At 40.7% G+C, this 14,060-nt stretch overlaps 8 protein-coding genes and 3 non-coding genes across 11 annotated transcripts; 3 read left to right on the top strand and 8 right to left on the bottom strand.

Annotated features, from left to right (window-relative positions):
- Positions 1–82: 82 nt before the first annotated feature.
- IRC23 (Irc23p) lies at positions 83–625 on the top strand (the record flags this gene model as incomplete). The annotated part of the gene is made up of 1 exon (XM_003679575.1): positions 83–625. One exon carries the CDS (start codon positions 83–85, stop codon positions 623–625), a length of 543 nt encoding a protein of 180 aa, XP_003679623.1.
- A 142-nt stretch (positions 626–767) lies between these two features.
- Positions 768–938, top strand: TOM6 (Tom6p; the record flags this gene model as incomplete). The annotated part of the gene is made up of 1 exon (XM_003679574.1): positions 768–938. The coding sequence occupies one exon, from the start codon at positions 768–770 to the stop codon at positions 936–938; it is 171 nt and encodes a 56-aa protein (XP_003679622.1).
- Positions 939–1,045: 107 nt separating this feature from the next.
- PMP3 (Pmp3p) lies at positions 1,046–1,275 on the bottom strand (the record flags this gene model as incomplete). The annotated part of the gene is made up of 2 exons (XM_003679573.1): positions 1,046–1,179; positions 1,242–1,275. 2 exons carry the CDS (start codon positions 1,273–1,275, stop codon positions 1,046–1,048), a joined length of 168 nt encoding a protein of 55 aa, XP_003679621.1.
- Positions 1,276–1,500: 225 nt separating this feature from the next.
- DBP5 (ATP-dependent RNA helicase DBP5) lies at positions 1,501–2,895 on the bottom strand (the record flags this gene model as incomplete). The annotated part of the gene is made up of 1 exon (XM_003679572.1): positions 1,501–2,895. One exon carries the CDS (start codon positions 2,893–2,895, stop codon positions 1,501–1,503), a length of 1,395 nt encoding a protein of 464 aa, XP_003679620.1.
- Positions 2,896–3,526: 631 nt separating this feature from the next.
- Positions 3,527–4,849, bottom strand: STD1 (Std1p; the record flags this gene model as incomplete). The annotated part of the gene is made up of 1 exon (XM_003679571.1): positions 3,527–4,849. One exon carries the CDS (start codon positions 4,847–4,849, stop codon positions 3,527–3,529), a length of 1,323 nt encoding a protein of 440 aa, XP_003679619.1.
- A 574-nt stretch (positions 4,850–5,423) lies between these two features.
- TDEL0Btrna11E lies at positions 5,424–5,495 on the bottom strand. Its single transcript has one exon. It is a non-coding gene; the product is annotated as a tRNA-Glu (tRNA).
- A 978-nt stretch (positions 5,496–6,473) lies between these two features.
- On the bottom strand, positions 6,474–6,545 carry TDEL0Btrna10E. Its single transcript has one exon. It is a non-coding gene; the product is annotated as a tRNA-Glu (tRNA).
- A 1,046-nt stretch (positions 6,546–7,591) lies between these two features.
- Positions 7,592–7,663, bottom strand: TDEL0Btrna9E. The gene has a single exon. It is a non-coding gene; the product is annotated as a tRNA-Glu (tRNA).
- Positions 7,664–8,149: 486 nt separating this feature from the next.
- RAT1 (ssRNA exonuclease RAT1) lies at positions 8,150–11,242 on the bottom strand (the record flags this gene model as incomplete). The annotated part of the gene is made up of 1 exon (XM_003679570.1): positions 8,150–11,242. One exon carries the CDS (start codon positions 11,240–11,242, stop codon positions 8,150–8,152), a length of 3,093 nt encoding a protein of 1,030 aa, XP_003679618.1.
- A 237-nt stretch (positions 11,243–11,479) lies between these two features.
- TDEL0B02770 (type II protein arginine methyltransferase) lies at positions 11,480–12,706 on the top strand (the record flags this gene model as incomplete). The annotated part of the gene is made up of 1 exon (XM_003679569.1): positions 11,480–12,706. One exon carries the CDS (start codon positions 11,480–11,482, stop codon positions 12,704–12,706), a length of 1,227 nt encoding a protein of 408 aa, XP_003679617.1.
- A 64-nt stretch (positions 12,707–12,770) lies between these two features.
- On the bottom strand, positions 12,771–13,895 carry RSB1 (phospholipid-translocating ATPase RSB1; the record flags this gene model as incomplete). Its single annotated transcript, XM_003679568.1, has 1 exon — positions 12,771–13,895. One exon carries the CDS (start codon positions 13,893–13,895, stop codon positions 12,771–12,773), a length of 1,125 nt encoding a protein of 374 aa, XP_003679616.1.
- Positions 13,896–14,060: the final 165 nt, after the last annotated feature.

The raw sequence follows: 14,060 nt of genomic DNA, 5'->3' as shown, positions 1-14,060 counted from the left end.
GCAAATCGATGGCAACAGCTTTGATTCATAAAGACCGAACTTTATCAAGTACAATATAGTATTTATACCTTACTTCATCATAATGCTGAGGATGTTGAATACGGAGTTAGCCTGGAGGCTTGTAAAAGTTCTGTTTAGGGCTTATCAATACACATGTTATTTTTTTCTGTTTATACTGTTGCTTCCGGTAATAGCTTTATACTTGTTTGATCTAACGTTATACCTTTGTCGGATCGTTAGATTCTGTTGCCGTTGGCAAGTTTATCACATTAAGAACCAAAGTGGGACCAGTATATCCTTTATCTCACAAAGAAGACCGTCCGAACCGAGGGAAACATGCCATAGTTCAAGCAGTAGTATTCTGAGTGAGCAATCGCTGAGCGATTGCTCTCTCAGTGATACACCCTGTTTTACCAACTACTGTCTGACCAGTTCACCGATTCGCAAGGGCTTTGCCTCCAGAAGATCTACTATTGCAGGGGGTGCAAGCCATCAGGTGCGATATGCTCCTCTGATCCCAGAAGATATAGCTGCTCTAGCAGACCCAGAACACTCATTACGTCGCACCAAGTCCTCAGACCTTGTCCTGTCGCTGGATCGATACGACATGCGTGCTAACAATTGATATATGACAAGCTCTACACTTATAAACTCGCTAATTACTGTATAGCTACTATTTGCAATCATCATAAACGTCCGCTCTCTTATAAGACAATTTTTCACTTTTCGCCTCTTCAACAAACCTCTACAAGTTGAACAAACTCAAGATGTCCTCAATGTTCGCTCCAGGTGCTCCAGTTCCCCAAGCTCCTAAATCCAAGTTTCAACAGTTCAAGGAATCGCCACTATATACCATTGTTTTGAACGGTTCCCTGTTCATTGCCGGTGTAGCATTCATTCAATCTCCATTGATGGAAATGATGGCTCCTCAATTATGAAGCATACGTACTTGTAAATAGATGAGTTAAAACAGTATTAAGAATTATTACTATTACTAGACAATGCTACTTACTAGATATACTTAGACTTTGGCGCACGTGCGGGCTTAAGATCTTAGAGCTAGGTAAAGAGCGTATAGCATACCTGGGAAGAAGGCTAGGATAGTCAACACAACGTCGACGATAAATTCTGAGCCGAAACCGCAGGTCAAAAAGACCGATAAAGGTGGTAGAAAGATGGCTGGGAGGGTAAAGTTAGTAAAGAACCCAGGTGAAAGTAGTAGGAGTATCAATGGCACATACCTATAATGATGTTGATGATCTTGGCTCCGTCCATTTTGAATATTTTTAGTGTTGTATGAGTTTGGATTCAGGGAGGAACTTGGTTCATCGATGGGCCTGTTTATATACTTTGCTTGCCGCCCCTTTGCGTTTTGCGAAAACGCCGCCGGTTTTACCCGGAGATAAACATGGCGCTACCACTTGTATCCGAGACATAAACTGTCTACAGGAACTAACTCAAAATATTTTTAATTTTAATTATTGATTGCTTGTTTATTTATCACTCTTTCAACGTCTTCTTAACTATCTTTTCGACTTCGTCCCAGTCGTCTGTGGGTACGCGAGTCATTTCGATGTCTCCAAAGTATTTTTGTATAGCAGAGAGAGTAGTGTAGGATTTTTTGTCGTGGACAAAGGAGATGGCTACACCTCTTCTACCAAACCGACCAGTTCTACCAATCCGATGGATATAGGTTGCTGGGTCTGGCTGGCCATTAGCTAGTGTAGGCAGGTCGTAGTTGACGACCATGGAGACTGATGGGATATCGATACCACGAGCTAGAACATTTGTGGTGATTAGCACTTTTGAACGGCCCTCACGGAAATCGTCGATTAGCCTATCACGTTCCTGACTTTGTAAATCACCGTGTAGAATTGATACTTGATGGCCCTCTTGTTTCAATTTGGCATACAACACATTTGCCGTTTTCTTCGTAGAGACAAAGATGATTGATGAACCGATTGTGAGCAATCCGTACAACTCACATAGCACTTCGAATTTGTGATTTTCGTCATTACAATCCATGTAGAGTTGTTTGATTGCACCGACGTTGACTTCGTTTCTTTGCAGTTCAAGGGTGTTGGCCTCAGGGACAACTCTTTTGGCATAGGCACGGACGCTTTCATCAAAGGTTGCACTGAAAAGTACTAGTTGAGCTGTCTTGGGTAGAAATTTCTTCACACGGATACACTGATCACCCAAACCTTGTTTGTCCAACATATTGTCTGCTTCATCCAGCACAAAGATCTTTACTTGCGAAAGTTGAATGAGCTTTCTCCGCATCAAGTCGAGGACTGTCCCTGGAGTTCCGACAACAACGTTTGCTTTGATAGCTTGGTTCTTAGCAAAAGAATCCGGTACAATCAATTGCGATGTGATTTTAGTAAATTTGCCCATCTCTTGAATCACTTCCAAAGTTTGTCTAGCTAATTCTCTCGATGGCGCAAGACAGATCGCCTGGGTCACATCACCAAGCGTAGTATCGACTCTGGTCAACATCGTAAGCGAAAAAGCAGCGGTCTTACCGGTACCAGACTGCGATTGCGCTATCATGTTCTTTGGTGGGTTATGCAATAGTAACGGCAATGCTCTCTCTTGGATTTTTGATGGTTTCTGAAATTTCATCGCATACAGACCTTTCAATAGTTCAGGTGCCAACCCCAACTCTTCAAACGATTTTACGCTGTACAAGGGCGAATTGGGATCTGCTTGAAGGTCTGCTAAATTAACTTTCACTTCATACTCGGACTTCACCAGGTTAGAGTCTTCGGGCTTCTTCTCATCGGTTGCTTTCTCAGTCTCAGCTTTCTCCACCTTGGGTAATTCGCCTTCTTTCTTACCGTCAATCTTCAAAGAGGCCAATAGGTTGGCTGCATCTTCCTTAGATTCAGTCATATCGTTCTGTATTCCTTGATGAGCCGTGTAAATTGGGTTTAATCATCGTAGGTTCAACACTTTTTTCACTTTATTTACTTACGAAGAGCTTCAAGCGTCATGTGACTCTGCTTGAAATCTGCCCTAGCGATGAGCTAGCTTGGTCACCGCCATTTGATGATGTACATAAGCTTACCATGCTGATTGTGCATCGAACCAGTCGACGACCCCTTGTTATCGTTATTGTAATTGTCATTATTATCAACGCTTTGTTGACTTGAGTTGGTCTCATTAGAGTTCTTTAAGGATTTAACGACCATGATGTTGTTCAATTGGGGACCATAAAATATGATATAAAGATCTAAGTAAATATATTCAACTGTGTAGGTTCTTTCTCGCTGTTCGAAAGGAACTTCAACGCAGGGACAAAATATCTTGCTCAAGTATTGTTGTAAGCATTCGATGGCAAGTGGTGCGACTTTCGCTTGGTTATTCCGTTAAGCAACCAATAGCCAATGGATTATCAAACGTTTTAAAAAAATATTGAGATGGAGCGGAGCATATCTGCTCTTGCTGGGAAGCACGGCTTTCAAAGCCAACATTAGTCGTATATCATTAATTATAAAGAATATTTCATGCGAGAGAGAATATATTACATTTGGGGGACCGAATCTGGCTGCCAGTCCAATCCTAGTCTTTGGTAAACCTGTACCTGACATTGTGACCATATCATAGCTTTCTCTTCTTTAGTTAGCGAGATTTTCCCCCCATGCTGATTGTGCATCGAACCAGTCGACGACCCCTTGTTATCGTTATTGTAATTGTCATTATTATCAACGCTTTGTTGACTTGAGTTGGTCTCATTAGAGTTCTTTGATTGAAAGTTTTTCATCAATGCCCTCTTTAATAAACTACCACTCCCCGAACGACTTCCCTTATCCATTGGGTTTCCTCTATCATAACTTGGAATTGAACTGGGAGGTGGCATATCGGGCCTTTTCAAATTGAATTGTTGTGCCTTGTACTTCTTGAACTCCGAACAACTGTGTTTGAAATCGTATCTACATTGAGCTTCCACCGCGATGTTTAAGAGGTAGTTTTCAATAATATTTCTCCATTCTGGTTTCGAGAGTTGCATGACGGGTTCCGAATGCCCGATCATTTGTTCATGTCTCTTTCTTGCTGCTAAGACCGTATATTTCGCACTTGTTACTTTAAATTGATAATCCAAAGCAGCTTCCATGTATAAATCGGAACTTACCAACGTTTGGATAATAAACTCATCTGTGGAAAATAAAGGTAGTAATTGAAACCTGAATTTTGGTAAATTTGGTGCATCTGTCACAATTTCTGGTAATTGATTCCCCCATTCTGGTCTTGTATTCTCAACGATAAGCAATGACCTAATATCATTCAATTCCCAATCCAACAAAGCTCTCTCTGTGAATTTAGGACGTCCATTGCACAGTATATTGGAAGGATCGGACATCAAAATCTCAGGTGCATACATGTCATAAAAGGTTTTGGGCAAAGCATCCTGTAATGAAATTTGGGTAATTATCTTTGCCGGAGGTGGTAATAATGAACTATGAGCCGTGGAATGTGTGAAGACCGTTGCAGGTTGTGAAAATATGCTAGACTGGTATGATGAAGCATTATCAGATAAAACACTTTGGCTATCACTTGATCTGATACTCCCAGCTCTACTAGATTTATGTGATTTTGATCCTTGCGGAAGTAACCTTTTCCTGATTTCATCCCGGGCACGATGAGCATATTCCGGTGGTGCATTGACGAAATTCGTTGCTCCTTCTAATGACTGTGAGGACCCATTAGAGCCCACAAACGACACCGAAGAATCGCCCTCTGGAATGGACTGTAATAAACCGTTACTCACACCATGACGACTTGTTCCTGGCTGTCTCTTTGAGATAGCTTGGCCTGTCGTCGAAGCAGGAGGCGGAGAAACAAACATTCTACCGAACACAAAGCTTTCTACTTTGTGAAATTAACTAACTCTTCTAGTTTTCTGGCTCTTTCAAATCTTCTTAATGAGCTAATCAGTGATAAATATGGAGAACTCTTATTCAATTCTCACGAACCACTTTTTGACCAGTACTTTTTCCGTCAGCTTATATATCCGGAACGATAAGGATCATTTAACCTCGATTATCTCCGCCTGTCCTCTCGAATAAGAGAAACCCCCACATTGCAAAAACTTTTTCCGTTTCGGATTATCCTCACGCCAAAACATGTCAAAATTATTTCCGGGTCTATAATGTTCCGTAGGTACTGGCTGTGGTGAGTGGGCGTCCCGGTGCCGGTTCGGGAAAACTGCGGTACGAGTTGCGGAAAAACCATGCTGCGAGGATTTCTTTTAAAGGGTGGGTGAGGTTTTTCCTTGTAAAGGAAGCCGGAAGAACTTCGGGAAAGTGGCGGGGTGCCCCACTTTGGCGCCGCGTGGAGGTTGTTCCGGAGCTCCGGAGCATATTTTTCCGCAACAGGCGGGGCACCGGAAAAATAACATGAAACAAAAAAATAATTATTCACTCCGAAGCGGGGAGTCGAACCCCGGTTTCCACGGTGAGAGCGTGATGTGATAGCCGTTACACTACATCGGATTAATAAATTTGATGGAGAAAGTAGTAGGTTTTCAGACCACACTAGGCAAACGTCATCATACATATATATGTAAAGTAATCACAGGTCACAGAGACATATTAGAACTGCTCTCAAGAGGCATAGATTGTATCTTATTTCCTTTTTTTATGTTTTCAGTTTCTCTGTTAAAAAAAATGAGTTCGCTTTGATCTTTCCTCTGATACGCATATAGGAAGACTCAAATTGTTCTCCTTTAGTCTGATCCATCACCTTGTATTAATTAATGTCTCAAGCCAAAGTGAACATCTCGGGGAGCCGATGTAAAAAAAATATGGGGTGGATGATGAAGGAGCCGATAACGTAGAATTCCATTTAATCCTACTGCGGCCCCGATAGTGCTAGTCCCAAATGCAGTATTATCATGACAATGGAATATTGCTTGTTCGACGTCCTATCCCGTTTGTGGATCAACAGGTGGCAGCCAATTGCTAATCAATTGAATATATGCCCTTGGGTAAGTTCATTCTTGAAATAGGTTAAACAGCTAAAAGACCTTTTTAGATAGCATAGGTGAACATGGAGGTAAAAACATCTCATACCGAGTGTAATAGCAGAAAAGTTAACATTTAAACTAGTGTAGAGACGTCAATATCGCAGCATAAAACAGGAGCTTCTTTCGAGTTTAACTGTCAAAGAGAATCAGATAAGGACAAGAGGTTTTGGATGAAACATGAAAGAAGTTTGAGTAATCAGATCTCGATGATTTTCACAGAGCTCGAACTTCCGCTAACTGAAGTTGGTTTGCACTCTGAGTTTAAACTGTAAAACTTTCATTTTTGGCCTCTCGGTAATTTATATACTATTTATTACCTGGTCACTCTACTATCTGTCAAGTAAATATCTTGCTACCGTTTAATTGAGGTTATAAGACCTTTTGAAAGGCATAATATGTTGAACTGTAATTAGAGTCAGTTTTCTGAATCTCTAGTCCAAAAATACTCCGAAGCGGGGAGTCGAACCCCGGTCTCCACGGTGAGAGCGTGATGTGATAGCCGTTACACTACATCGGATAGTAAATTAGATGGTTAATCTAAATGTATGATCAGTACATAATAATGGATGGATGAGCTATTTTATATTTGAGCTAACACCTAGAACAAGGGAGTCCTGGCGGAGCTAGCTAACTGATGAATCAAACACTATCAAGCGTCATTTATATGTGACCTGATCTCCACTTATGAATGACCACTGAAGTATTTGAGACTACAACCAAAGATCCGAAGTCTATATAAAGGCCTATGAAATCGCCTATTGAAGTCTGTCTAGTTCAGTCCCATAGAAGTAGAAAATACAGATTAAATATTAAGAATAAATACCGTTCGAATTATTAAAAGTTTCGGAGCTGCGTGATTGAGCCACATCGATGAATGAATTCAAATGAAGTTCACTAATATCTTTGATTTAAATGTATAATAATGGAGTCAGTAAACACGTATGAATGGCCTTCACAATTTGAAGGCTAAGGCCAAAGATCAGAAGACCTATAGAAACGCATATGAAGGGGTCTATTGAAGTCAGTCCAATCCAGCTACATTGAGTGAAGATTACTTGGTAAAAAATCATTTTCTCTTCTCATGATTTGTAGCTATATAGCTTAAGTGCGAAAGATTATAATAGCCCTCGTATGTGGGCTTCCTATTTTTAAAGATTTTAAACAGGTGCAAGGCACTAGGATTTACGTATTCTCACGATGAGCCCATTTACTAAATATCTTAATGATAGAAATTATATCAGAAAAAGTAATAACAATTTAATTCTTACAGTGCCCCTCATGAAGGTCTTGTTATACTAACTACAATTGAATGTTTAATCAATAAACTATATAAAATTTTTAATGTTTAGTTTACGAGACAGTGCCTGACGTTTTTGCCTATCATACTTAGCGAACTTATTGCATTCTTTCGGTCTAAAAGTAAAAACAAGACGAAACTGCACTTTAGCTGCTGAGATCCAAAATACAAATATTTGGCAAAAGTTCGCAAGCATTAGGAAATGCAGAAATAGTATCGATAATGATGCTCTAAGTTAAGCAACTCTGGTCAAAAATCAAAAAATACTCCGAAGCGGGGAGTCGAACCCCGGTTTCCACGGTGAGAGCGTGATGTGATAGCCGTTACACTACATCGGATAGGAAATTAGATATGAAGGAAGAGCAACAAATAAAGATACATATCAAACAAAGGCACATTATAAAATATATGTGATTTAAGAATCTTTCATCAAATATGGCGACCTGCCGAGTCCTGTGACTCTCTTCCATCTAATTGATTCATCATCCGCCTTCGGGACGCTGAAACTTCTTGAATTGAAGTGTAGCCGAAGGTCTCTCAAATCAGAATAGAGTTATCGCTAAAAGAATAAAGTGTAGAAATGTGCTGAATATTCTAATTAGGTACCTTTAAAAAATATATCCTACTCAACTTTAGCGATAATTTGCGTAGAACTGTGAAATAGCCGTTCACTTCATCTCTGCACGTAAAGACTTTATCTTTTGTCTCGCCGATGTAATTCCAATTTGACGAGATTTGAATCTACCGTAAAGAGCTCAACACGTTGTTTGGTTTGAGATAGGGTTGCAAATACTGCTGATATAATATATAGCCTATTTACCTTATTATCTGCGTGAATAATTTGCCGCGTTATAAGGTTCTCGATTCGAACCCTGATACCTTCTTCCAGCATTGTTCCCACCGTATTGTCTTCCTTGTTGATTAAAATTACGTCCCATTTTGTTATTGTCATTGTTATATCGGCTTTGGTTCGGGTTATACTGACTTCGTTGATAATTGCCATTTCTGTTCTCATTGGAATATCTACTTTGCATTCCGTTGTTAACTCTTGGTTGAGGCACATTGTTGTTATATTGACCATTATAGTTCGTGGTATTATTCATCTGACTGAAGTAAAAAAACGATCTAAAACCGCCTACCCTTGGCTTGTACTGAGTCGTACCGCTGGGCCCCACAGGTACTTTATTTTGTCTCATATCATTTTCAAAATTCCAGGGCCCTGAGCGATTGTTGTTTTGATGATTATTGTACTTGTATAAGATGGCATCCAAGTCATACGGTGTCAAAAGTGCCTCGGGAGGAATGAAGCCGTTGAGAATAACAGATTTATTCTTGTTGGGCAGAGGCAACAGTTTATATGCCATCTTAAGGAATAGATTTGTAGAAAGTTCAGGTAATGACCCGCTCTCTAAAGGACATTGAACTTTGCTGTTCAATTGGAAGTTTTCTACATCAGTAGAAACAATACCACTTAAGCCACTTTTGAAATGTTGAAACTTCAAGTCTACGCCGTCAGCCGGTTCCTTGAATAGCCTTTTAGCGAACTTCTCATAGTTAACGTTCTTGTTGCTGATTAACAAGACGGGTTCCTTGCAAACATTTCTTGACCTTTCATACTCGGTCAGGCGAGAATACTGATTTCTGACAACTCTTAACAGCCGTTTAGCCTCTATAAACGGCAGTAAAGCTATCCCCTGCCACGACATCTTTTTACCATTCATATCGATCGGAAATTCGGTTGGGTAGAAGTCAATAATCTCCGAATCTGGCTCACTCATCAACGGCTTGAAAATTGAAGGTAGAGTGTGAGCAGAAGCCGCAGGCAAAACACTCATCAATTGCTCATAGGGTAAAATAGGTTCACCCTCCTCAAATTCGACCTTCATGTCAGCTATTCCGAAGAAATCAGAAGCAAATGGTGCATAATGATATGGGTAGTACCAATCCCATGAAGCACAGCCTTGATAATAGTATGCCAAGACCCATGAAACACCCTCAACATAACGCCTTACCAAATCTTTCCGCAAAGCTTCTATCTCACTCTCCTTGATGTTAAATTTGGCCACATAATACCTCTCTCTATAACCTGGCTCATAGAGTTTCACTTCAACATCGCTGTCAAACACTCCGCTGCGGATTCCACCCGAGGAAACTATTGGAACCGACTCTTCTCCTTTCACGGCTTTCCCCTCTACGTCATTGCCACCGTCATCGTCGTCATTATCATCCTCTTCTTCAACCTCCTGTATAACCTCTGCTTTTATTTCCTTGTCTAATTCTTGTCCAGCTTGCGCTTGCCCGTCCATTTTTTTAGAAGTATTCTTCTTGGCAGCACGTTCAGCTTCTTCTTCTTGCTCTAGTTTACGCTTTTTCGCCATCAATTTCTTCTTCATCGCATCAGCCACCGAGTAATTAGCTTTATTTGCGTCGTTAACAACTTTCTCCATATCTTGAGTGCTAATCTCTTCCATCAATTTGTCATTCCTATCCCTGTGTGCCTTGACTATGGCTATCGCCTCGGGATCTCCCTCATTTGCGAGCATAATTTCCTTTTTAAAGTTGACCATATCATGGGTTGTAAGGTTCCAAGAGCCCGCTGCTAGCTGACCATTAGTATCATACAGTTGCAACTGTTCGCTGGGGACAGTTGGATGCCTATCCTGACCTTTGGAAACATTCCTTTGCAATTTTCTCCTCTGAATAGCTTCCTGTTTTCTGACCTCTTGGATGTGCCTCGTCTTGAAGATATCACCTTCACGAGCACCTAATTGTCCTAACAACATCTCCACGGACTGTAGATTCAGTTCCCCGTCACAAGTCATGTAAGATTTGAGACTAGGCAAAACTACCTTCCATATATCCAGTAAAATGTCAATACTGTTTTCTCTGACGTCTAGACTAGGTAAATGAGGTAAGAAATCATTACCACAGAAGAAACACATGAAAACCCAATCGTCAATGGCACGCTCCAAATTGAAAGGCATAGAAAGCTTCGGCACCCATAGTTCAGCCGCAAGGTATTCTCTCAAGACACTTATGTGTAACCATAAAAACGGCTTCTCAGAATCCTGTTTAGCGATCAATTGTTTTTCTTCTTCTGTCATGTTCAAGGAATCCGTGAAATTATGCCTCTTACGGTTGTTTTGAGCAAAAACATCTTCTCTCAGAATCTTGAAATGTGGTTCATGAGTTGCTAAACCTAAAAAGATCAAATCAGCGTCTAAACCGTATATACAATGCGTTGTGTTTGGATTGTATTGTGGATCAGCACGTTGTGACCGAACAAAATTCATGATCTTATGTTCACCTTCACCAGGGACTGTAGCATCACTTATAATAACCTGTAAATTTTTCCAACCAGGATCCGTCGATAATTTGAATGAGATCCAATACCGTAACGCAGCTGCCAATTTGTCCATAAAAGGAGTCCCTGGAGTGATAGCATTAGAATCCCAAGTTTTCTTGTTTTTTACTGAGTCGTCAATAAATTCTCCAACCTGTTCACGTTCCCTCATTACCTGTTCCCGGGCCTCATTTTCCACTTGTGCGTCTCTGGCACTTCTGAATCTACGAGATCTTTGTTGGTTCATCTTGGCACGAGGAGCCACACCATCCACGGCTATCATAAGTACTTTTCTGGGTCTAGCCATATTAAGGACACGATTGGTATACTCGAACACCGCGAGTAACATCTCATCTTCAGTTTCTGGTGGAGGTTTATTTTCCGGGTGCGAACATGGATGTACAATACCATTCATATCCAGGTATAAATTATCCAGCTCACCATTAGGATTCGGAGCTGCATAATCAATAGGTAATGTCACACCGTCCACTACTTGCGGCTGTTCTTCAAGAACTGGCGATATAATTTTGGGATATTTCCTCGAAAGCCATCTGAAAAAGGATGGGACACCCATGACAGCCTAAAAAACAATATTATTGGAGCCAATTCACAGTTTGAGAGATGCTCATCAGTGGTTGTGTTACTACGTTGTGATTTTTCACTTTGCAGTATGGTATTGAAAAATAACACTGAATTATCCAGTGCCATTGTACGATTCACTATAAAGAGCCTTAACAAGAAAGAAGCCATATAGCGAGCGATCGATCAGGCCAGAGACCCTCTGTATGATTTTATTGAGCCGTGGAGGTATATGAGGAAATTTGTGGCTCGCGGAGGGCATGTAAGGTTTAAGGCCACCTACCCGTTGATTGAGATTGAACAGCTACGAAATGGGAAAAGCTTCAATGTTGGGGAAACTGGTACCCTGGCCTTACGAGACTACTTCGAATGGCGAGCTCTACCGAGTATTATGAGACATGAGACATTTTTTACGCAACGGAATAAGCTGTTAGACCAAGTTACAAATTCCACTGAACGCCTATCACTTTATGATCCGATCCTTACGCATTGCATCGCTAAATGGCTACTAGTGGACTACAAACTCAATTCATATCCCTACAGTGATCTGAACATCATCAATATCTACACCAATTTGCCTCAATCGCTGCGAATTGCCAAGAGCATGATGTCATATTTTCAACTGGTATTGTCAGAGGATATGTTTGAGAGAATAAAATACATAATGGTCCCGCTGCACAGTCACCAAAAAAGACCTTCGACTAAGTTGACCAGTGGTATCCCCGGAAAAGTTCAAATAGTCCATGACAGAGCTGTATTTTCTTCACAGGTATCGAACAAATATAACCCGCGACCGTTTGTCATCGAAGATCCAGTATATTTCTTAATGCTAGACGATGTATTAAAGAACACGTCTCATGATTTGGTCAAATATAATCAGGAAGCTGGGAAATGGGAACAGTGTTACGTGGATATTGATGAACATGGCCGGAGGACCCGGAGATTTGATAGTGAAATGGATTATTGGTGTCAAATTGCATTGAAAAGGGCACTAAAAGAACATGATCCGAGTGCCACTGCAAAAACTGAGGGCGTTCTCATTCCAACACGCCTTATACAATTGTTTGAACTATTGAAGGAATGCGCTCCAGCGCATAAATTGTTCGCTATCGATACACCGCAGAGATGGGACCCTTCGTTCTTTTCGATGATTAAGTTGTTACTTGGTCATAAACCACTACGTGCAAGCCAAATATTAGAGCCCGAGAGAAGTTCGATCTGGAGCGGTCGTCGAGACGACCATGCGCCTCGTTTTGCCATTGATTTTGCACAGGCTCAACAGCTTTACATGAGCATTAATGAAAATAACAGGCTGTGCGAGGTGAAAGATATGAGTGAGTTTGTCGACCAATGGTTTGACGCCCGCTCTGATGTGATGGGGGAACTGACGAAGGATAAACTCAACTCACAACTGGAAGTAATAGATGGGAGTTTGCTGGCCATTTTGCACTCATCTTAAAAAGTTTTAATTCACTATTCCGATATTTAAATCAATCTAAATATATTATGAACAAGTTGGCGTATTATGCTTCTTCGCCATTCCACTGATCCGAATCTGCTTTCTCTGTATCCTTCTTCGAGAAAGGTTTCCACCATTTCTTCTTCTCTGTTGCTGGTTCATTCGAAGAGATAGATTCCACCTTATCAGATTCAGGAGGTGTAATAGTCTCTGGATCAACTTTACCTGCGGTGATAGGGATAGAACGTTGTCTACCTTCAAATGCAAAACCTGGATGGAAGACAGTCATTGACACTGTGGCAATTGCGATCATCAAAGCATCCAGAATGATAAAATAGTTTTCGTGCGTGATCAGATAGCCACTCCAACCAGTAATCAATTCTGCCAGACGGTAGCAACAACGAACGAACACAGTACAAACAGCCAATGTCAAAGCATGTGGGAAATAGTGAAAAACCCAACGTTTGGGATGAATTCTCAAATCACTAAATTTCTGTCTGTAAAGGTAATCGATCTCTGATTGTGGGATCTTAAAAAGACTCAAGGTTGGCTTTTTTGTACCTGTATGGTCTAAACGGGTCTTAACAAAAACCCGATAGTACAAATGACCCATTAAAGCTATGAAGATGGTCATCGAAGCCACTTGTAAAGCCAAACCTGCGATAAAAATATTGTCACCTGTATCGCTCTCATTACCTGTTGCAGTATCTGAACCAGCCACACCACCACCAGCTGCCTGAACCACCAGTGAAACAATATCAAAACCAATAAAAATATAAGAATAAGCCATCGGCGACGGCAGTAGACAAAACCTATGTCCATAAACTTCGATCATCTTCGCCAATTGATAATAAATCCCACCCATTGTGAAAACGGGAGCAATAGTCAGGCAAACCATCTGCATCAAGAACGGATCCATCATGAAAACGTTGAAATGAGACCAAACTCTACCAGCATAACCGATAACTTCCAAAATACCCGCACAGATAAAAGCTGTAGAAAACCAATATTGTTTCAACCATACCAACAATACATGCGAACTTAGCAAAACCCCCCAAATCGAAAGCATTGCAATATTAAAACCTAGGTTCGGCACCATCCCACTATAAAGTGAGACTGATGCCACACCGTTGACAACTCCACCACCATCATCTTTCACAAGTGCTCCCAAATTCTCAGTAATATTCATCACTGATTATTGACTAGTTAGTTACAAGAGGGAACAGAAATCTAAAATATTAAGGTTTTGACAATCAAATGCTGTGGTAATTAATAATGGGTTAAAAAAAATGAAAAGAACAGGTCAGGGTTCACAACGCAGATGACAAATAGTAACCAAACAATATAAATATAA

The sequence above is a fragment of the Torulaspora delbrueckii genome, chromosome 2 (assembly GCF_000243375.1).
Source record: "Torulaspora delbrueckii CBS 1146 chromosome 2, complete genome".
Classification (NCBI taxonomy): Eukaryota; Fungi; Ascomycota; class Saccharomycetes; order Saccharomycetales; family Saccharomycetaceae; genus Torulaspora; species Torulaspora delbrueckii.
The sequence above is the reverse complement of the archived record's forward strand: the minus strand, read 5'-3'. Positions and strand labels throughout refer to the sequence as shown.